Genomic DNA, 25,267 nt, shown 5'->3' on the forward strand with positions numbered 1-25,267 from the left:
AATTTTCTTGAACTTACCTGAATTGCGTTATTGAAGGTGGTTTGCATTTCATGCTAGAAACCCTCTAATATCGTAACATTTTTGCAAATTGATTTCAATAATCATATCTCCGATATCATAATTTCAATTGAGTAAAAATTCGGGATTTATAATCGGCATATATCAGCGCGATGGTAAATTATGAACCATTTCAGTGAATTTATTATCTAAACGTTAAACAGAAAAATAACTTAATTTTCGAGGTCATCATGTCGGTTGCAGAAATACGAATATTCGGGTTAATCTGACGTGTCATGTTATAAAATTTGCAGGAAACAATTAATGACTTATAAATATTCACTAATCCTAATTTCAAGCGTTTTGGTTGAATATTTACGATATACAAAAATAAACAACCCGTGTCATGATGCTAGCAGACGTCCTAAAATCAAACATGGCGCGCTTCGCCCGACCTCCGCATAACTTATTGCTATTTTAATATCAACAAAGTTTACATTGCCTTTATAAATATAACTTGGCGAAAGTTGACGATCTTCTCAATCGAAGAATGTTTTATTCGTCATATTCCAATAAATATGACGAGAGAGAAATGAAAATAAAGATCGTGAATTCTGACAGCACTATTTCAATTAGTGCAAAGGTCACCGGATGTGATGTCACAGACAGGGGTAGTCTGCTGATAAGCTTTCGAAACAAAACAATTACAGTAAAATTTGAAATAGTTCGCCTATCACATAGAGCAAAAATATAAGTCGATACACAGTATCAGTAATCACCACTAACATGAAATAAAAATGTGACTTTGACGATATAATTCGCGTATTAGTTAATCCGTTTGACCTTGCATGCTCCCGTGACCCGGAAACGGTAGACGATAAATCAACATGCCACATGCAAGTTTCTCGGTATCTTTTATTTGAACTTCTGTTGATATTTAAGAATCACCATTCAATGTTGTGAATATAAATGGGACATGATTCATATTTCTGCGATGTACATGCTGATAAGTTTCACTACAACAAGTGTATCCCACGTAATACGTCTATGGATATCGTCGATCAGCAAGATCACCCTCAACAACAGGTGCGCGAAAATGGGCTTGACAAAACGTGTTTCAAAATAACATCCCCGCGTTGCTGAAAATGATAGGGTATATATAAGCAATAAAATTCTACGTACATATTTTCGGTGTTAGTTCCACATTACATTTAGGATAGTTTTCCTTTCGGGAATACATTCATAGATTCTAGCATGATTTTAGAACAGTTTCACGAAGGATTTCTAAATTTATTCCAAAAATATGAAGACCACCATGATTGCGCATTGATGATAGATTTGTAATTGTTTAATTATTTACAGCTTTTTACAGGTTTTAAAATTTTAAGTTATATTTAATAGTTATTTTTCCCACAATGATGGTGTGTGGGGACAGTAAATATTAGTCTTTGCATCAGCACAGTGTAACTGATCAAACTTCAATTATTATCTTTAGTTTAAACATATTTATTCAACAATTATTATCTTGCACTCTGAAAATCAACTATGTGAATAAGTAACTCTCTGATGTCATCATTTTAATTTTAGTATTCCATGAATAATGATTAAATCAGATCCTTAACATATACATACTAAACTCATATGGACATTAATTTTGCGCATTATGTGGTTTGTTTCCAAATAAAACAATTCTGAAATATAATTTAATAGGAATTAATTTAATTTAATTACAGTAACAGTACTTGTAACAGTACATGACATTTGTGTTTGTTTAATCACAAGAACCATGGTGGCACATAAGCTGGTTAGTTTGCCATAGGTTTCTTAGAAAATGCTATCTCAGTCTTCTGGTTGGAATGAAAAGAAACATGCCTGTGTACATGTTTACCCTTGCCAAATGTATTTTTTCCAGTCAGCCAATCCATTACTTTTGTTCACCTTATGTGGTCTATTTTATACATACAGGTACTGCTTCCAAACTGTTTTTTCTTTGTATGCAATCACAGTATCACAACTTCCTCAGCTGGTGTGTATAAAAGTTCCCCTGTCATCATGAAAAAAGAATTATAAAGGAAAGTCATATTTTCATTCAAAAACATATCTGTCTTTCCTTGAATACTCTTTGTCTAAGTGCCAGAAATGTAAGTGTCATAAAAAAATTTAAAAAAGATTTTCATAAGGACTTTTCTTAGATAGACCTAGATCTAAGTCAAACCATGTGACTAGTTAGGTAGAATTATAACCTTATAAGCCCTCATTTCTGAGGTGTCCATATTTTTCACATTTTTAGGACTAAACGTGATCCGTGTAGATCTGCCTGTTTTGTTATGTAAAACAAATTCTTGTCTTAAAAAATGAGAAAAGGAATCATTCAGACGAATTTTTTTTATCCCATTGATTCACGAAAATCAGTTGAAATGTACAGTGGTGACTGTGGCACCCAAAATTTCTAGTAATTTGTTACCCAAATGGGTATGTGATTTTGTAGATCTACCTAGAATTATTTCAAAGATATACATTAATTTGGTGTCTTAAACTTAACATAATATCACTTTCCTATAAAAAACAATTCATTCTAAATTATGTTTAACCAACTTAACTGGCCTCTCCTTCAGTGACAAGACGTCAATTTTCTCTCAAAACTAAACAATCAATTTCAAGGATCACAGTCATAATCATATTTGGAACTTGATGAAATATTTTATTATGTGTTCTGTTCATCTACATTAAAACATAAATATAATTATAGATCTATTGTCTTATTTTCTTAGGTACAAATTCACAAAGTATTTTGGGTACAATTTAATTTGTTTTGGGTACAAAATCACACACATATATAAATAGGAGCCTAGAATCTATATATATTTACACTACCTCGTTGTGTACCAAAATGTTATCGGTTCAGAGGACGGGAGGTTCTCAGAAAGTTTTCAACAACATCTTTAATATTTAAATTGTTCTTTTTGTAATGTTAGACCAATAACAATATTATGTTATTATTATGGCATACCAATACGTTGGATCGCTCTCCGTTGCGCTCGTTTATAGAAAATATTTTAAAATTAAAATCATCGAGCGTGAAATCCATTACGGTTTCGGATTTAGACTTACACATTTTATGGCGACAATCACGAAGAAATATGAAACAAATAAGAGTGAAGACTGCTCTCCAGATCAATAAATAGTAAATAGTTGACGAAAAATAGTAAATTATGTATTTTCTTTTGAATTTGAATCTATTTCGGAATTTCTTTATGATAGCTTACCAACTTTTGCATATTTTGCTTCCATGTGTCACATGCTGTACGTGCTTCCGGTTTCAGAAATGATAGCTAAAATTGCAAGTACTTTGATTATTTCTCGTTAAATGCATTATGTTGCTATTGAATGGTTTACCTAGAATGTATATCAGTTCAGATTTTGCGTATCATCCAATATTTGTCGTTTTTCGCAGTGTTTGTTGACTTTGTTCGACTCAACAAATCGCGAGTTAGGCCACGCCCAAACGTATCACTGACGTTTGTCGGCTTGGCAATGTGTCGGAAAGTTTATCAAACGAAATCATTTGCAAACTCTTTAAAAATGAAATTCTTTTTACAAAGATTTATACATGCGTGTCAATAATTCTAGAAAATTAAGTTAGATGTAACAAAATGATTGTAATAGTCTAACGGGATAACTATGCATGTGGAGTTGTTTGTTTACCGCCGTTGCCATGATCGTACAAGTTCCATCCAATCGATGATGTTACGATTCAGATTGTTTTTGTTTACAATTAATTACACCGAAAGTTGCTAATTTTTAGAAATAAAGGAACATGAGTGTTTTCCTTTCGTCAGCAAACACAAAATTATGATCGAATAGGAAAAATGATGAAATTATAAAGAAAATATCGGACTGCATGCCGCTCAACGTGAAGTGCCAAAAGTCAACAATGGCCGTTCCTGGTAGATGTGTGCCGAGAAGTTTGGCCGAAACTTTTTTAACTCGCGATATTTTCTTTTTGAGGTAAATAAATGACTGAACGTTTTGATATTGAGCAAGCTGAGCATTTATGCATGTCATACGTAATTTAAATGTTACGCAAAGCCTTCTTGGTAAATAGATATGGCGTGTTTTATTTTGGGGTGTTGTTATGCTATTCGCCTGTCGAATGGGTTCGACATCAGATGCACGGGGATGGACACCTCTGTCGAATGGGTTCGACGTTAGCGTGCAGAGCTTTAAGCGAGTACAGTGAATGAATTTACATCATACAGCGCAAATACAGAATATTAGAGACGTGTATCATTATATTAGCACTGTCAGGTGTAAATTTACACCCTGTTTGTTTATCATCGCGACATGACAGTCAACTCCTTCTTGTTCTGCGGATGCCTAGTTTGGTAGGTTTCCCACTGGTGGCATACGCCAAAAACACATGCAAAGGCAAGTCAATTGTTTACCTGAAAAACAGCAACACTGGAACAAGTAAAAATAAGGAATTGCATCGGACAGAATTTTTTATCACTGAGGCGTCAGATTTGGAAATGTCCATAATACAAATGTCCGTGTCTTCCATAAAACTTTCCGAAAGCTCTACTGAGGCCTTGGGTGTTATTCACATGATGAAACAACTTCTGAGCAAGAATTGTATGGCGCTCTTTGAAATCGTGGAAGAAAGAGCATGCTCGATTTTAACTCAAAGGTTGTGAAATGTGGACACCAAGGGCTGAGGCAGCAGTGACGCCGATAGTGAACATACATCTTGCTGCGTATGGATGGTTCAATAGGGGACACGCAACATCAGTGTAGATTCCATGTGACTTACCACGTTGCCTTGACAACTGATATTACCACGTTGCCTTGACAACTGATATACACTTATGATAAGTTTCGGTTTGTTGTTTTACGCCGCACTCAGTAATACTCCAACTATATGACGGTCTGTAAACAATCGAGTCTGGACCAGCCAATCGAGTGACTGACATCATGAGCATCGATCCACGCAATTGGGATCGATGATATGCATAAACCATGTCAGCGAGCCTGACCACCCGATCCCGTTAGTCGCCTCTTTTGACAAACATAGTGGCCTTTTACAGCAAGCATGGGTTGCTGAGGACCTATTCTACCCCGGATCTTCACGGGCAGAACTGGCATCCCCAACATAAACTGATGGGGAAAGGTATACACCCATGTATGATGGTGGCGTAAACAGAAACAAAGACGAAATGGCTACATGATGATTCTGTATTTGATTCAAGTATCACAGTTGCGTTTTGGACGACTGTTTGCAGTGATTAGAAACTGTTTTCAGCCTTGTAACGTTTGGATAACATTTCTTATTGTTGGTCAAATCCAATTTTCAAGCGTATAGTTTCTTTTGCCCGGCAGTGTAGAGGAAGTGATTCCGCCCTATCTGATGGTAGCCTTTAATGGGTGTCCAGAGGAGGCAGTCATCTATCTTGTCTCGTATATAATAACGCCCTATACACTTGCGTCATAGACGGCGAAACCCCGTTAGAGCCGGGAACTTACATAAGCGCCGGTACGTACGCACGAACACACACACGCACTCACGTACGCGTACGTACGTATACGTACATTACTTCACGATGTGTAATCACGATGTGTAATCTCGATGTGTAAATCCGGATTATTTTAAATTACTCGGAACAGTATCTTCCTGACTATGTAATGAGATCTCAGTCTGGTCAATTTCCTGATACACACCCTGAAATTACGAGACAGTGTTCCCATATAGAATTATTTTTAATTGACCTTACACATAACATTATTTCGGGAACTGTATGCTAGTTAACATTAGGCTGAGGTTTACAGCATTAATACCAGGTTACGGTGTGTATTCATTCCGGATTATTTTAAATTACTGGGAACTGTATCTTCCTGACTAAAGGGGCCTCAGTCTGGTCAGTGTCCTGATACACGTGTCCACACCCATGGTGTCTGATGTGTCGGTAGTACATGTAATGATGTAACTACGCCTGGACGCCGTACTTGACAGCGATGTCCCCCAGCCGACTGTATGCTGGGAGAGTCTGTAGACGGAGCCAGTACTTGTGTAGTGCCGGCCTCTGGGTGGGGGAGAAATAGACGGAGGCCAGACCACTCAGTGACAGACGTCGGAGCAGCACTGCCAGGGAAATATCCGCCGCGGTCAAGTCGCTGCACAGCAACCACGTCTCACCGGGGGAACCTGCACATGAAGAGAGGAACATTGAACAAAGACTTTTGTTCACTTTCACGACTAAATGTTAGTATCTGAAATCCAAACACTAAAAATTTGTTTTGTGCTAGAAAGGAGCCGATAGAAACTGGAGAAAGAAGACTTTCCAAAGTTTTGTAGACTTGCTTGGGTGTTTTCGGATGCTTTTGTTTTATGATCTGTAAGAGAAACTATTCGCGAGTGAGTTGGTGAGTGAAGCAGGGCTAATAATATCGTAACTTTCGGTAACAGTGGCCGAAATAAAAGGGGTTTATAAGTCAGCCTTGGCGGTGCCCCCTTGGACAGTACTTAGATTTCTGTGTCGGCTTTGGCGCGACCCCTAGAAACGGTATTTGCCGGTCTGTTCGAGATGGTCGGTTGCTGGCCAACTGTCATTGAGATGTGAGTGTGCACGGGTCAGCGGATCTACAGCTCTCATGCCAGGGGAGGGGCGGGGAGGGGAGGTTAGTGGGTAGGTGGGTGAAGTTGGTGTGTGTCTGTGTGTGTGTGTGTGTCTGTGTGCGTGTGTGTGTGTGCGTGTGTGTGTGTGTGTGTGTGTGTGTGTGTGTGTGTGTGTGTGTGTGTGTGTGTGAGAGAGACTGAGGTGAGGTGACATGGCGTAAAACGTCACTTTCCAGATTATTGCACATTAATAACGACTGGCATGCGCGTGTGTGTGTGCTTGTACTCGTCCGGACTGATGCCGTGTGTGCGTGCGTGCGTGTTGGGGGAGGGGGGGGGGGGGGGGAGGGGGGGAGTTACCAGTCGCGCAGGGAACATATGCTGTTTTGCATGCAGATGGGCAGGGGGAGCTTTTGTTAGCTATATGTTCATACAAATCCAGGTTTATGATGTGATATGGTATTTTGTGAGATCAATGTTCAAGAGTAATAAGCATCCCTAACTGCCACATTGCATATCAGAGTTAGGTTGCTGTCGCATGAGGGTTACGTCGATAATACAACTGGTATTTAGCACTATCTTTAGACTAACATCTAGTCTCTGAAATGAACATATCGTACAGAAAAAACCCAGTTGTTTAATTATCTTAATAAAAATATAATAAAAGGGAGCCCAGAGACACTCTTCATTTCCTGCTACTGCAGTAATCTAGACTTGCATGGGCTGTATTTGATATATATTTGTACCAGGGTCTGTAAGACAGACTACACTATCTCAAGAACAGGACCGACTTGTCTGTCCCTCAGACATAAATGTATAATTTAAGAATAGAATCCAACTCAAGTGTAGAATGATTTGGCAAGTCTAGAAATAAGCCTTGTTCTGGGTTCCATTTGTATTTCATCTTATATTTTGTAGATATATGTTTTTAAATAAAATAACTTCTGGGACTAAATGTTAGGGCAAAATGGAAAATCGTATTGTTAGTCTTAGACCAAAAGCAAGACATGTGCGTATGTTTTAGGATCTCACAGAAGCAGTACATGTGTCCTCCATTAATTGGTATGACATCTCTAACCTCCTAGAAACCCCCCTCCCATCTGGAACTCGCCACAGAAAGTATCATGTTACAACAAACAAACACTTTTCCCCTGCTGCTTGACCAACAGCTCAGACATTGTGATAATGTAGTCCACTGACAGTGTATAAAAATGGTAAAATACTGCACATTACATCAATATATGGTTTGTATACAGTACATTTTATACATGAAACGCCATCAAGTTTTACAAACAACTGAAACTTGGTGCAACTCTTTCTGCGATGTGTGAGATCCTTTTTTGTATATTGCTTCAGTATGCAAAACGTCATAATCATGATATGATGTTGAGCTAAACCTGTTTGGTCCCCCTTAATAACCTGTGCCTTCCATGTTCAATTTGGTCATGGTAGAATTAGGAGATAAACAGACTGTTATTTCAATGCAGAGCTGATTAAAAATGTAAACCTCTCCTTGCACACTTGGTTCCAGATTTAATCTTCAGGTAACATATATGAAACATGAAACATATATAAGACCATTGTAAAACATACAATTGGCTGTAACTGAAAAAATATGTTTGGATCACATTTACATTTATCCTTATTTTTTATTTATTTGTTGTTTAATGCTGTGCTCAGCAATGTTCCAGCTATATGAAGCCGATCTGTAAATAATCGTTTGAACCAGACAATACAGACATTGCTATTGTAAGCAACGATCCCGCTATCGGGGTACGATGACACACAATCAGAAACGTGACCGAGTCTGACCACCCGATCCATTTAGTGAGTGAGTTGGGTTTAACGCCGCTTTTAACAGTATTCCAGTTATATCGCGGCGTGTCAGCTTAATGTGGGTGGAAAGCCCCAAGTGATGCAGGTCTCAGACGTTTACCACTTCGGTGAAACCCATGAGCACTGGTATGGTGCTGACAAACCTAGAAGCATAATCGGGGCGAACCGGGATTCGAACCCACAATCATATGTTTCTGGCGTGCCAAAGGGACGTAACTCTGAACAGCGAATCGCGGCGCCTTAGGTGACTGGGCCACCTGTGCCCCCCAATCCATTTAGTATAGCCACGTACGACCAGCATAGCTGTGGAGCAATTCTAACCCGGATTTCCCATGGGGCTCCTTGAAGGTGTTCACTAGTATGTAGACCATTAAATGATTAACAGAAAAGTGGCGACATGACTTTGTATAGATTATAAAGGTTTTTGGTTGACTTCATCAGGACCATTAGCTGAAATAGTAAATTGATGAAAGTAACGTGTATCCGGTATGATATTAGAGCTGTTGAACCTGTCACTGAGAACATTTCTTTTAAAAAGACTTAGGACATGAAACAAAATAATAATTTACGGATTTCACACACTGTGTGTCTTCTACTTTTCGCTTATGACCCGCTACTTCGATTTGATTCACCCGATCAACAACAGGAATTTCTAGTGTTTGCATTGACAATTGTCAAGAATGAAAAGGCTGATGCTATTATTTTTCGGTCTGAAGGATGTCATGGGTGCATATTGAAGAGGTCAGTAGCGGAACCCTACATATATCAGTCAGACAGATAGACATTGTAGATAGCTCTTATGGAATTGTCTTACACCAAGAGTCTACATTTAAGCAGGGTTTGGAACTTCTTGTAAGAAAAGGGGCGTTGGGGTAGCCTAGTGGTTAAAGCGTTCGCTCGTCACGCCGAAAACCAGGGTTCGATTCCCGACATGGGTACACTATGTGAAGCCCATTTCTGATGTCCCCCGCCGTGATATTGCTGGAATATTGCTAAAAGCGGCGTAAAACCATACTTACTCACTCACTCTTGTAAGGAAGGACAGAGAGCATACCACATGCTTTCTTCTCTTCTATTGGAGTCAGATTTGGCTCCAAATGTATGCTGCATCTAAGGCAACTGTGGAACCTGACGTTTCTCTGTACAGCAGAGTAGGGGGAACAGAATCAACTTTGTTGTAATATGGTAGCAACTACAGCAGATAGTTTAACACCCGAACAGCATACAAATACATGTTTTAGGGTGGTTTGTTTTAGAAAACACAAATTGTGGTGTGTAGAACTGAGCTGTGATTCTTTCCCTTTTATTTTACTGGCATATTAGAAATGTGAAATGTTACTGCCATACTGGCATGTGGCCGATACTTTTAAAAAAATGCCTTTAATAAAAGTGTTAATATGGCTCAAAATAGAATTGGTTGGTACTTAAGTCCCTTTTCTCTTGGATCAGCTTGTTATAAGATAAAGTGCTTTAACAGCCACTATCCATACATTTCCAGACATTTATTGACAACAGTTGAGAAATAAACTCAGAAAATATAAAGATGACATTATCCTAATTAATCTATATCTGCATCACTGCACAGGAGAAAAAACAGATTTGTTTATAAAATTGACAAAAGAATATTTGATGAATACATGTATATTCCAACCTTTTAATGTGGGAAAGAACATATTAATAATTTGATTGTGTTGTTCGAAAGATTTTCAATTTCCACGTGCGTTATTCCGTTTTGTGATAGCCTACAACTACCATTTTTCTCTTTCTCACTTCGATTTGTTTTCAATTAAGGAGACAATTCAAACTAAGGAGACGCCGTCATAAGTGTCAATTAACATTGCAAATTCGTTGTAAATGCTGGTGGTACATGTGTCATGCTTGACTTATAACACTTAGTCTTTGAAAACATTTTAAACATTCTTAAAAAAAAGTATAATTATTTTTCAAAAGAACCTTTCCTCCTCTGCTATTTTCATACAAGGAAACTAGACTAGGTTTAGACTGGTCTTGACTTGCCTAGGCTTTTATTAGAAAAAAATCACTTGTCGGCTCGGAGTCAGAATTCTGTGTCTGAGTGGGGTATTCATGTTAAACTGCGGCATGGTATCTCAGTGGGCTAGCACTATAAAATCGGCATCAGTCCGGACGAGTACAAGCACACACACACACGCGCGCGCGCGCATGCCAGTCGTTATTAAAGTGCAATAATCTGGAAAGTGACGTTTTACGCCATGTCACCTCTCTCTCTCTCTCTCTCTCGCTCTCTCTCTCACTCTCTCTCTCTCTCTCTCTCTCTCTCTCTCTCACACACACACACACACACACACACACACACACACACGTGCATGCTTATCTGATTTGTACATCTAATTTCAATATATATTATACATCTCATCCATATTTGACTTCTAGCCTCGTGAAATGCACTTGGATTATGTTTAGAGTATGGGGATGTTGCGATTCGGTGGTGTTTATGCCACGAGGCTTTAGCTCATTTCATGTTTAGACCCTGAACGTGTTTAGATAGAACACACTAAATGTGCATACCGTTTAGGATTGAAACACATTCCTGAACATGACTTGTATGTGTTTACATTCTTAACACATTATTTACAGTGTGGTTTAAGTAGTGCATGATACAATTTGAATATGTGGTGATATTTACACCGGTGTTTAGAAACCTTCAGGTTAAGTGACTAATTAAGTTTGAACAGTTCACTATCCTTGTTTCTCAATGCGTTTGCCACTTTGGAGACCCACACGATCATGGTTTCTGGTACGCTTAAGAGAGGCGCCTAACCTTCCACCCCAAATCAAGTCACAAAAAACGTCATCACTGAAGATGGCTGGTTTGCCACAACAAATGTTTACTACAACAGAACATTTCCAAAAATGTTATTCTACCTTTCACCAATTTGGCCTCGACTTCATCAAAGGTCGTCTGAAGGTCATCAAGTTCCCTTTGAACAACTTCCGGGTTACTGCACGTTTCCTTCCTCTTCTGTAATGGCGGTATCTTAGCGAGGTAGGCGTCTCTAAGGTCGGGGTGTTCACACTGGCGAGTTTCTCAAGCTTTGCGATTTTACCAGCAATCATCTTATCCAGTTCTGGGGTCAAAGGAAGAAACGTCAAGGTTAAAGGTAAACAACTAGGAACGTGGTGCCAGTATTAATAATGCCAAGACCGAATCACTGCAAATCGAACAGTAAACGACTGTGAGAGGATGAGACATTTGATAAAGAGATTACCCATGAAACGTTCATACTTCGCGATCATGCATACACTACCTTTCTGAAATGCACCACAGCACCCATCGGCTCGTTCTATTCCCCTGTACAGTAAACTACGGTTATAACGAACTCAAAGGGACCACTAGTTTTAGTTCGTTATAACCGTAGTTCGTTATAAGCATATATACAGAATCTATACAGCAAATGGCCAGGACAAAAAAAACCCAGTTCGTTTTAAGCGTGATCGAACTGAGAGGACCCTGGTTAAACGCATGCAACACCGTCACAATGGCCGTGTGTGTGTGTGTGTGTGTGTGTGTGTGTGTGTGAGAGAGAGAGAGAGAGAGAGAGAGAGAGAGAGTGTGTGTGTGTGTGTGTGTGTGTGTTATATGTGAATCAGTACTGTTAATTTTGTTTCAAATAATAAAAAATGTTTAAAAATATAAATGATTCAATCAAAGATTATAGTTTTTACCAAATTATTTGGCTATGCAAAAAGTGTTGTTATGTGTATTTAGAACTGCTTTGATACTATGAAATAATACCGACCCAAACCAACTCAGAATTGAGTCAGGGGTGTGATCCCATGTATAAGGATCTCTTGCATTATTCCAACCAGACAGTGTTGTTCAACAGCATTCGGCAAGTGGGAACAACAAATATAAAAAATAACATCCAACCTACAAATACGATATAGTAAACAGAACCATGACTTAGTATAAAGAGGTTTAATAGCAAAGGAAATCAACTGCATGTTTGGCTGAAACAGCCCAAAACTCAAAAACACTTCATTGTGTCTTGCTTTGTTATTCATTGAATCCCTAAAACATATCTAGTATCGTTGACCTTGACGTTATGAGGTTGTCTCACCTTCCCGTGTCTTCATGGCGGTGTAGTCAGGGGAGAGGTTGGGGTTGTAGGCGATGCCGAAGACGATGAGGATCACGTTGACGTCCAGCAGCTTCCTGAAGTGCGCCACCTCACGGCCGAGGTCTGACGACGGATCAGGTACAAGGCGTGGTGCTAGACAGGGAAGAGGGAGGAATTATCAAAGCGGCGGTCAAAACTCGCTGGCTTTGGAATCGACCCAGATTCTGCTCAGAAATACGTTTTTGTACGCCCCAGTTGGGATTGGTCTTCAGTGACAAGGTCTGTGGTAAGAGGTGACTAACGGAATTAGATGGTCAGGCTCGCTGACTTGATGCATATCATCGTATTCCAATTGTGTTGATCGATGCTTATGATGATCACTTGATTGTCTGGCCCAGTCTCGATTATTTCAGAACGCTGTCACATAGCTGGAATGTTGCTGAGTGTGGCGTTGAACAACAAACAAACAAATAAACAAACGAACGTGAAGCAAGCTGTTACTGAGTGAATGAAAGGGGTTTCATGCCGTTTTGTCAGGGACGCAATAACCAAGAAACCTTATGTTTAGGTGTTAGGGTGTTGAATTAAACTTATCATTACAAAACCGATTTAATTAAATCAGATATTTTACTCCGATGCGATATTGGAGAAAACGATCTGATTTTAGTGCGATTTTCATATAATTAAAACAACATTCAAACAAACGAGGGTCTCCTGCCTTGGCTTATAACGTCACATCACAAACGAGAGGCAAACTATAGCATAGATGCCGGTAAAGAACCTCCTCGATCCCGGGACAAACTATAGCGTTAGATGACGTTAAAGGATGTCTTTGATCCAGGGACAAACTATAGCGTTAGATGACGTTCAAGGACGTCCTCGATCCCGGGACAAACTATAGCGTTAGATGACGTTAAAGGACGTCTTTGATCCAGGGACAAACTATAGCGTTAGATGACGTAAAAGGACGTCCTAGATCCAGGGACAAACTATAGCGTTAGATGACATTAAAGGACGTCCTTGATCCAGGGACAAACTATAGCGTTAGATGACATTAAAGGACGTTCTTGATCCAGGGAAAGCTATAGCGTTAGATAGTAGATATACTACAGCATTAGATGTTAATTTACCAACCTTGGGGCGATTCCTTGTCAAGGTAGTCGATGATGTCGTCAGATTCGGGAATGATCGTCCCTCTGTCCTCCATAACTGGAACCTTCCCTAGCGGGTTTAGCTTCATGTACCAGCTCTCGTAGTTGTCGTCTATGCTTTGGTTCACCAACTTTTCTACAAATGGTTCTTTTTTCTCGAACAGTGCCATCATAACCTGATGCAAGAGATGCAGATACATGGTATGACAGTGTGTCTAATCAGAATTAGCGTCGTAGTTGGGTGAATATACGGAATCATCCATTTTTGTATCTAAGCGATAAAAAAATTAAGCCGACATCAAGATTAGACAGCTGATATCTGATTGGCTCAGGGGCCCTCGCTACGAATTTTTTATTTAGATTTGAGCGGTCAAAGTTCGCACAGGGTTCATCTGACGCGACCTACTATGGAAGCGTCCTTAGATCTGCACGCGAGGAGGTATCCAAAGGTTTCTAAAGATAGCTCCTCCCCGACATTCTTTCCCACTGGATAGTAATATGTGTTAATGACTGTATGGATGACTATCATCGCCTCGCTTGCTGAGTGAGTGTGTCATCGTACCTCGGCGACATCGACAACTATCAAGCCGCACGCTGCACCAATCACACAATACATCAGCGTCGTGATGCTGTTGATGGACCCGTGTTCGAAATAACTGCCTGCCCGCGAGCCAAATGACAGTGACTTTTAATTCGGGCAAGCAACATTTCCGTAAAGCTGGCCCAACTGTCTAGTTGAAAATTCTAGCCAATACATTATTCTACGAATCATTAAGTCAGTTAAGGCGTCATTTAATGTCTTAGTCTGTAGTATTTTGTTTTCATTTCATTGTTTATTGGAAACCCATCAGTGAGCTGGGTTTTTGCTCTATACTGATTGACGGATATACATGTACACGTGTTATGAGCGATGCGTGTGAAAGGCAAAGAACCACCACAAACGTCAGAGAAAAGTGTTGTACCTAGCAGCGAATCAGCTCGCCGTTGTCTACCACGATGATAAAATATCACACAAAATACATTGATGTTAATAAAACCATGTTTGTTTGTTAGTTGTTTAACGCAGCACTCAGCAATACTTCAGCCTGGACCAGACAATCCTGCTATTGACATCATGAGCATCGATCTATGCAATTGGGGTACAATGAAAATCATGAACTAAGTCAGCGAGCCTGACCATCCGACCCCTTAAGTCGCCTCTTACGACAACCATTGTCGCCTCACAAATTATGTAAAGTGCAGCTATAATGTATAATGAAGACACAAAATGAATTAAGGTAAACACAAACTATGTTTGTTTGTTTGATAACGCCGCACTCGGCAATATTCCAGCTATCTGACGGCGGTATGTAGATAAACAAGTCTGGACCAGACAATCCAGTGATTGACATCATGAGCATCGAACTACGCAATTGAGATACGATGACATGCATCAACCAAGTCAGTGAGCCTGACCACCAGATCCCGTTACTCGCTTCTTACGACAACCATAGTTGCCCCACAAACTATGTAGGTTGTAGCCATAAAGTAGGGCCTGTATATTATGACGAGGGCTTCGGGGTGCAGCAGTTTTTGTTAACATGCCCCCCTGGCCAGTAAACTTTGAAGACGATTAATACTTAGTACTGGATGCCTTTCAGAACTCACCTTCTGGGCGTAGTATGATGTCCCCGACATGTAAAGTGTGTAGCGTGGGCTTGGGGCCGCCATCTTGGAAAATCCGGTCTTAATAGAAGTGAATACCGTATTCGACGTAATAAGCTCCCGGGGCGCTCTCAAAATTAGAAATAGGGGGCTCTTATTAGAATATTATTTTGGTGAAATGACAGCTTGAAATGTTTATGTACGACAGATATATTTTTCCAGATTTTAATTGCCCATAAATAAGGGTGCATATAACACACGTGTGCGTATTATACCGAATAAATAAGTCTTGTGTACATTGATCAGTCGGAAGGGATGCAAATTGGGCTTGTTCACTAGCCAATATATCAGCAAATATCGCCGTGGGCGCTTATTAGAACGGGGCGCTTATTACGTCGAATACGGTATATAACGTCGTGTCACAAACAAGGACGAACTGCTTGTCACGCGTCTCAACACTGATACCATACCCGTAGATATATGTATGTAGCCAGAAGGTGGCCCCTCGCCTGATGAAACTAGCCAATTGTTATCATTCCAAGGTCAAGGCAACATGACCTGGAACCGCCGGCTCAGAATGTTGCAGTAAAGTTCAGCCACCAAGGATATTATGCGACTTTGAGTGTCTTACGTGTGCGGAATAAGATTAAGGTTTTAATTGTCATGATAAAACTCAATGACTAATGTCACAGAGTGACTTAACAGCACTCTGGACAACGCAATGTTAAAGAATTGTAACTTCTGAACAACTTTCCTTTTGTACAGTGTTGAGTACATAACGTTTAGGAAATCTGGACTATTTACATGATGTAATCCATGCGTAACAGCGGTCAGTTGAACCATTGTCTAACACGGCATTTCACATTATGACATTTATAGTCTTAATCCATTTTCCTCTGGGCCGTGTCTGTAATCACATCCATAAGTCCAATGTCCAGGGCAACGCCATTTCCTCTTTGTCTGTCTATTGTTGTCCAATAGTGTATATAAATGTTTACATCTTTACTGTTAGCTAGTCTGGTATTCCGACAGCACCTGTATGTACAGCCGCGAGAAGGATACGCCTGCTTGCTGGACTTGTAGTTGTTGAGTTGGAATCTCCGCTCGACATATTTCTTTTAGTAATTGTATTTGTTTGTTTTATTGCCGACTAAAGAAGTGTGGACTCAACGTATTCTTCGTCTTCAATCTGAGCTAATTTCCCCGTCAACATACACGTTGAGACTAACAATACATCATAGCGCTGTAATTTTAAGACTGTGTTCATACAGTGTTAAAAGTAGTGTATATCAAGTGTATAACCGGTGTATATCAAGTGTATAACCGGTGTATATCAAGTGTATAACCGGTGTATATCAAGTGTATAACCGGTGTCTATCAAGTGTATAACCGGTGTATATCAAGTGTATAACCGGTATCTATCAAGTGTATAACCGATGTATATCAAGTGTATAACCGGTGTATATCAAGTGTATAACCGGTGTCTATCAAGTGTATAACCGGTGTATATCAAGTGTATAACCGGTGTCTATCAAGTGTATAACCGGTGTATATCAAGTGTATAACCGGTATCTATCAAGTGTATAACCGATGTATATCAAGTGTATAACCGGTGTATATCAAGTGTATAACCGGTGTCTATCAAGTGTATAACCGGTGTATATCAAGTGTATAACCGGTGTATATCAAGTGTATAACCGGTGTATAACAAGTGTATAACCGGTGTATATCAAGTGTATAACCGGTGTATATCAAGTGTATAACCGGTGTATATCAAACGTATAACCGGTGTATATCAAGTGTATAACCGGTGTATATCAAGTGTATAACCGGTGTATATCAAGTGTATAACCGGTGAATATCAAGTGTATAACCGGTGTATATCAAGTGTATAACCGGTGTATATCAAGTGTATAACGGATGAATAACCATAGCCACTCACTCACTCAATAACCCAGCCTGCACATTATCGACTAAGAAGCGTACTTGGAAAGCTCATTCTAATTTAGTAGCAATTGCATTTAACTTTAATGTGCAGGTGAGGTTGCTATGGGAGAGTGAGTGAGTGAGTATGATTTTACGCCGCTTTTGGCAATATTCCAGAAATATCACGGCGGGGGACACCAGAAATGGGCTTCACACATTGTACCCATGTCGGGAATCGAACCCGGGTCTTCGACGTGACGAGCGAACGCTTTAACCACTAGGCTACCCGACCGCCCCGAGGTTACTATGGGAACGACCATTTGAAAATACTGGAAATAATCATTTTGCCTCACATGGTTTGGAAACAAAATATAATTGTGGTGCCCTCGTTATAAGATGGTATTTGTTGTTACCCCGACTGGCGTTACTCGCACATACACACGCACGCACGCACGCATGCACGCACGCACAATTAAAACTCATTTTACCTCACCAACCAAGAAACTAAGTTTGTTAAACATTACGGCTGTATTTCTGCTTCAAGAGAAAACACAACATAAATTACTGGCAACTTTATTGTAGTCTACGGTGCTTCAACTGATAAAATACAGACTCACTTCAACGATTTCAATCCTCATCTCTGGAAACTGTCCTTGGCATACAACGATACACTTTCTCACCATAAACTTATGGAGCACGAAATTCGCGGGGCACAATTTTAAATTTGTTCTCATTTTATCATGAAGGGGAATGACTTCAGAGTTCCAACTAAACCATTTAATGTTAGTAGGTTAAGTAAAAACAATACGTCTGCTACAAACCGCCAATAAACCGATTTTACAATCCCCTTTCAGAACATAAAACAGAGTCAATATACATTTGTAGTTTTTTATCACCTCATACAATATGTGTCAGTCTTTAAATGTACTTTTTTGCCACCCCGATAATTGTGAAATGTCACTGTCAATATCTGGCTGCAGACCAAATAACCCGTTGTGTTTTGCACCTCAAGTTTGTAGTGTTTCATCGGCTGTTTTCAGCCCTGTAAAGTTTTGATAAACGTTTGTAATTGTTTGTTCAAATCCAATTTTCAAGACTTCGCGTGTACTTTCTTTTGCCTCGCACTTAAGAGGAAGTGATTCCGCCCAATCCGATGGTAGCCTTAGTGGGTGTCCAGAGAAGGCAGTTATCTATCTCATCTCGTATTTAATAACGACCTATACACTTGGCGTTAATCCCGTTAGACCCGACTTGATGCGAACTAAAGCACGCTAATGTACGCACACAGAGACACGTACACAAAAGAACACTACTTCGTAATCATGATTTCTAAATCCGGATAAGGTTACTGGGACTGTACCTTCCTGACTACGTAATGGGATCTCAGTCTGGTCAATGTCCTGATACACGTGTCCACACCCATGGTGTCTGATGTGTCGGTAGTACATGTAATGATGTAACTACGCCTGGACGCCGTACTTGACAGCGATGTCCCCCAGCCGACTGTATGCTGGGAGAGTCTGTAGACGGAGCCAGTACTTGTGTAGTGCCGGCCTCTGGGTTGGGGAGAAATAGACGGAGGCCAGACCACTCAGTGACAGACGTCGGAGCAGCACTGCCAGGGAAATATCCGCCGCGGTCAAGTCGCTGCACAGCAACCACGTCTCACCGGGGGAACCTGCACACGAAGAGAGCAACACTGAAGAAAGACTTTCGTTCACGTACACGACTAAATGTTAGTATATGAAATCCAAATACTGAATTGTTTTGTACTAGAAAGGAACACAGAGAAACTGATGAAGGTACTCTTTCCAAAGTTTTGTAGACTTGCTTGGGTGTTTTCGGATTCTTTTGTTTTATGATCTGTAAGAGGAACTATTCACGAGTGAGTTGGTGAGTGAAGCAGGGCTAATAATATCGTAACTTGAGTGGCCGAAATAAAAGGGGTATATAAGTCCCTAGTCTGCATACAGACCCTTATACAAATTATACAAATATATCCAATACAGCCCATGTAAGTCTATAATGTTTGGCAAGTCTAGATTACTGCAGTATCAGGAAAATGAAGAGAGTCTCTGGGCTCCTTTTCATTATATTTTTATTAAGATAATTTAACAACTGTTTTTTCTGTAAGATATGTTCATTTCAGAGGCAAGATGTTAGTCTAGCGCGCCCCTTTAGAAAGAACTTAGAGTTCGGCGTCGGCTTCGGCGCGTCCCCCAGATACGGAATTTGCCGGTGGGTCCATGGATGGTCGTTTCCTGGTCATCTCACATAGGAATGTGAGTGTGCACTGGTCAGTGGATATACGGCGCCATGGGGGTGGGGTGTTGGTGGGGGTGTTGGTGGGGGTGGGGCGAGGGTGCGATGGGGGTGGTGCGAGGGTGCGAGGGGGTGGGTACCAGTCTCAGAGAACAGATGATACTTTACATGCAGATGGGCAGGGAAACTGTTAGTAGATACGAAGAGCGGAAGGTACCCGGTTCGATCCCCGGCCGCGTCATACCAAAAGACGTTAAAAGATGGTACTTGTTGTTACCCTGTCTGGCGCTCGGCATTAAGGGGCTAAAACAAGGACTGGTCGGCTCGGAGTCAGTATACTGTGTCTGAGTGGGGTATTCGTGTTAAACTGCGGCATGGTATCTCAGTGTGCTAGCACTATAAATCGGCATCAGTCTGGACTAGTACAAGCAGCCACACACACACACACTCACTCACTCACTCACTCACTCACTCACTCACTCACTCACTCACACACACACACACGTCGCTATATAAGTTCAATCGTCGCTATATAAGTTCAATAATCTTGGACGCGACGTTAAACCCCATTTCACCTCACCTCACCTGTTAGTAGATACGTGTTGATACATGTAGCAGGGCGTGGAGTCATCCCACAGATGACATCCTTACCATGTCAGATTGCTGACGGGGTTAACGTCTTTGGTCATGTGGACAAGGCGTTCGACCTCTGCTCAGAAGGTCTGTGGTTCGAATCCCATCACGGGACTCGGAAATTTTATGGCTGCTACATTGGCGCCCAACGTGGGGCTGAGCACGTTCATGTTAAATTTGAGGAAAATAAGTCTCAGTACCCGCCTATGCGGCCCGGGACGTGCCTTCTGTTGACGGGGGAGTATGTAGCAGGGCGTTGAGTCATCCCACAGATGACATCCTTACCTTAGCTTGTCAGATTGCTGACGGGGTTAACCTCTTTGGTCATGTGGACAAGGCGTACGACCTCTGATCAGAAGGTCCGTGGTTCGAATCCCATCACAGGCTCGGAAATGTTTTGGCTGCTACATACATATACACGTTTATTATATGAAATGGCATATTTCGCGACGAATGTTGAAGATCTAGAGTTATCACTGTCACAAGCAATCTCGGCTGGGCAATCTGACAGCTCTGTTTTAGTGTGTTCATGCCCGCAGTCACCTGTCATCAGGGGCAGATAACTCTAAACGGAAAAACTGGAACATTGAACACCATATCCGAACTAGGTTGGTGTAGCAGGTATAGGGCCTTCTAGTCTGTCTCCCAAACTCAGAGAATAAATTAAGAAATTAACTTAAATCTAGAATGAATTTGACAACTTTAGATACGATGGATTACTCAAGGTGGACTGTTTTCTTTTACGCATACTACAACAGAACGTTTCCTAAGATGTTATTCTACCTTTCACCAATTTGGCCTCGACTTCCTCTAAGGTCGTCTGAAGGTCATCAAGTTCCTTTTGAACAACTTCAGGGTTACTGCACATTTCCTTCCTCTTCTGTAATGGCGGTATCTTAGCGAGATAGGCGTCTCTCAGGTCGGGGTGTTCACTGGCGAGTTTCTCAAGCTTTGCGATTTTACCAGCAATCATCTCATCCAGCTCTGGGGTCGAAGGAAGAAACGTCAAGGTTTAAGGTAAACAACTAGCGACGTGGTGCCAGTATTAATAATGCCAAGACCGAATCACTGCAAATCGAACAGTAAGCGACTGTGAGAGGATGAGCCATTTGATAAAGAGATTCACAATGAATCGTTCTACTTCGCGATCATGCATACATGACCTGTCTCCCCGCTGTTCATTCTGTATGTAAGCATTATGTAAATAAATTTGAACACAAACAGTAAAAAATATAATAAAATGTACCTCATCTGAGTATGACTCGTGAACTGAAATGCACCACAGCACCAATCGGCTCGTTCTATTCCCTTGTACAGTAAACTGCGGTTATAACGAACTCAAAGGGACCGGAAGTTTTAGTTCGTTATAACCGTAGTTCGTTATAAGCATATATACAGAATCTATAGAGCAAATGGCCAGGTCAAAAAAAACCAGTTCGTTATATCCGTCTGTTCGTTTTAAGCGTGTTCGTTATAAAGGTAGATTACTGTATAAGATTGGTAGAAGATCGAACATAGAGGACCCTGGTAATACGCACACAACACTGTCACATGTGGCCATGTTTGTGATATTTGGGGGGTGTTGTACAGCATGTGAATCAGTAGTGTTAATGTTTGTTTCAAATAACCGGAAAGCGAACACCAGTAATGGCAATTTAGGCAATCTGAACTGTCAACTTTGACCTATGGTAAAAGTTTAAAATATAAATAATTCAAACAAAATAGTTTTTATCATTTTTTTGCAAAAAAAGTGATGTTTATTATGTGCATTTTGATCTGCTTAGATTCCATGAAATAATACTGACCCAAACCAACTCAGACTTGAGTCAGGAGTGTGATCTCATGTACAAGGTTCTCTTGCATTATTCCAACAAGACAGTGTTGATCAACAGAAGTGAACACGTACGAACAACAAATATAAGAAATAACATTCAACCTACAAGTACGTAATTGAAACAGAACCGCCCCTTAGTATAAAAAAAGTATAATAGAAAAAGGAATCAACTGCATGTTTAGATAAAACGGCCCAAAACTCAAAATCACTTCATTGTATCTTGGTTTGGTATTAAAAAAATCCCTAAAACATATCTAGTATCGTTGACCTTGACGTTGGTGGGCTCACCTTCCCGTGTCTTCATGGCGGTGTAGTCAGGGGAGAGGTTGGGGTTGTAGGCGAGGCCGTGGAGGATGATGCCCACGCTGACGTTCAGCAGCTTCCTGAAGTGCGCCACCTCACGGCCGAGATCTGATGACGGATCAGGTACAAGGCGTGGTGCTAGACAGGGAAGAGGGGGGAATATTTACGTCGGCTTAACGACGCGGCGGTCATAACAAGCTGGTTTCACACGTCGTACCCGCATCAGAAATCGATCCAGATTCTGCTCAGCAATACGTTTTTCACAACATTGAGTGTTTGACACATATTTCGGCCTTGGTTTAGTAGGAGAAGGGGTGTCATTTCTAGTAACGTCACACAGATAAAGTGAAGTACGCCCCTGGGTTAGAATTGTTCTTCAGTGACATATGTTTGTGGTAAGAGGCGACTGACGGAATCGGTTTGTCGAGCTGCTGACTTAATTGTTAAAGGACGTGTTTGATCCAAGGACATATCATAGCGTTAGATGACGTTAAAGGACGTCCTAGATCCAGGGAAAAACTATAGCGTTAGATGACGTTAAAGGACGTCCTTGATCCAGGGAAAAACTATAGCGTTAGATAACGTTAAAGGACGTCCTTGATCCTAGGACAAAACTTTCGCGTTGGATGACGTTAAATGGCGTCATTGACCCAGGGAAAAACTATAGCGTTTAACTTAGATAACGTTAAAGGACGTCCTTGATCCAGGGATAAAACTATAGCTTTGGGTGACGTTAAATGACGTCCTACAGAGACAAACTACAGCGTTGGATGTTAATTTACCAACCTTGGGGCGATTCCTTGTCAAGGTAGTCGATGATGTCGTCAGATTCGGGGATGATCTTCCCTCTGTCCTCCATAATTGGAACCTTACCCAGCGGGTTTAGCTTCATGAACCAGCTTTCGTAGTTGTCGTCTATACGTTGGTTCACCAACTTTTCCACAAATGGTTCATTTTTCTCGAACAGTGCCATCATAACCTGATGCAAGAGATACAGATACTTGGTATGACAGCAGATACATGGTATGACAACATATACATGGTATGACAGCAGATACATGGTATGAGAGCAGATACATGGTATGACAACATATACATGGTATGACAGCAGATACATGGTATGACAGCAGATACATGGTATGACAGCAGATACATGGTATGACAGCAGATATATGGTATGAGAGCAGATACATGGTATGACAACAGATACATGGTATGACAGCAGATACATGGTATGACAGCAGATACATGGTATGACAGCAGATACATGGTATAAACAACAGATACATGGTATGACAGCAGATACATGGTATGACAACAGATACATGGTATGACAGCAGATACATGGTATGACAGCAGATACATGGTATGACAGCAGATACATGGTATGACAGCAGATACATGGTATAAACAACAGATACATGGTATGACAGTAGATACATGGTATAAACAACAGATACATGGTATGACCGTGTGTCTTATCAGAATTAGCGTCGTAGTTGGGTGAATTTTTATAAAAAACTCGGTATTTACACTCTGGGATTCGAACCCTGGCATGTGACGCCCTGGGAGATGTTTGCTAGATTTTATGGGAAAACATATATTGTCCCATTTTCAATTTTTTTTAATCATGCTTCGGAACTTCAAAAAAAGAAAGAAATTGCTTGCCAATAAAATTACATTGTTGCAAGGTGTTTTTCTTTTAATAAACCAGCCTCAAAGTTTTACATGAAAAAATGTTTTTAAAAAATGGGTTTGCAATGGTCGCTCCCTTCTCGAGGACTGGGCAACACGTGTCTCCACCTTTGTTGTGACTTGGAATCCCTTTTTTATTGACCTGAAGATATTTGACTGGTTCTACACCGCGCTTACCAATGCACGGTCTTGTGGGCTTTTCAAAGATACCCCCTCCCCGAAGCTGCCTGCTTTTCAAGCTGGCCCGAATGTCCACCTAAAAATTCTAGTCAATACATTATTCTACGAATCATTAAGTCTCTTTAAGGTGTCATTTAATGTCAAAGACTGTTGCCATTTTGTTTTCATTTCATAATTTATTTGAAACCTGGTAGTAAGCAGTTTTTTCCTGTACGCTGATTGACTGATATACATGTTTATGCGTCACTACCAATGCGTGTGAAAGTCTAAGAACAACCACAAACGTCAGACAAAAACGTATTGTACCAAGCAGCCAACAAGCTTCGCCGTTGTTTACCACGATGGTCTCAAAAAACACAAAATGCATTTAGGTTAACACAAACCATGTTTGTTTGTTGTTTAACGCCGCACTCAGCAATATTCGAGCTATATGACGGCGGTATGTAAATAAACGAGTCTGGACCAGACAATCCAGTGATTGACATCATGAGCATCGAACTACGCAATTGAGATACGATGACATGCATCAACCAAGTCAGTGAGCCTGACCACAAGATCCCGTTGGTCGCCTTTTACGACAAGCATAGTCACCCCACAAACTATGTAGGTTGTAGCCATAAAGTAGGGCCTGTATATTATGACGAGGGCGTCGGGGTGCAGCAGTTTTTGTTAACATGCCCTCCTGGCCAGTAAACTTTGAAGACTAAAAATACTCAGTACTGGAGGCATTTCAGACGAACACACCTGTGTGTGGGACTCACCTTCTGGGCGTAGTATGATGTCCCCGACATGTAAAGTGTGTAGCGAGGGCTTGGGGCCGCCATCTTGGAAAATCCGGTCACAAAAGAAGTATAAATATAACGCCGTGTCACAAACAAGGATGAACTGCTTGTGACGCGTCTCAACACGGATATCATACCCGTATATGTATGTAGCCAGACGATGGCCCCTGACCTGACGAAACTAGCCAATTGTTATTATTTCAAAGTCAAGGCAACATTGACCTAGATACACCGGCTCAGAATGCTGCAGTGAAGCTCAGTGTATTGTGTTCGACTTAAGTGTCTCAGCTTTAAGGTTAAGTGTCATAATAAAT

General features: G+C 40.7%; 1 protein-coding gene and 1 pseudogene across 1 annotated transcript; both read right to left on the reverse strand.

The window, feature by feature from the left end:
• Positions 1-5,215: 5,215 nt before the first annotated feature.
• On the reverse strand, positions 5,216-15,413 carry LOC139454096 (ganglioside-induced differentiation-associated protein 1-like; annotated as a pseudogene).
• Positions 15,414-17,835: 2,422 nt separating this feature from the next.
• LOC139447116 (ganglioside-induced differentiation-associated protein 1-like) lies at positions 17,836-25,170 on the reverse strand. The gene is made up of 5 exons (XM_071228289.1): positions 24,933-25,170; positions 23,083-23,275; positions 22,282-22,434; positions 20,943-21,143; positions 17,836-18,942 (listed from the first exon to the last, which is right to left on the reverse strand). Exons 1-5 carry the CDS (start codon positions 25,086-25,088, stop codon positions 18,725-18,727), a joined length of 921 nt encoding a protein of 306 aa, XP_071084390.1. The 5' UTR covers positions 25,089-25,170; the 3' UTR covers positions 17,836-18,724.
• Between the last annotated feature and the right edge of the window lie 97 nt (positions 25,171-25,267).

The sequence above is a fragment of the Haliotis cracherodii genome, unplaced genomic scaffold, assembly GCF_022045235.1.
Source record: "Haliotis cracherodii isolate W230 unplaced genomic scaffold, xgHalCrac1.p SCAF_10, whole genome shotgun sequence".
Lineage (NCBI taxonomy): Eukaryota > Metazoa > Mollusca > Gastropoda > Lepetellida > Haliotidae > Haliotis > Haliotis cracherodii.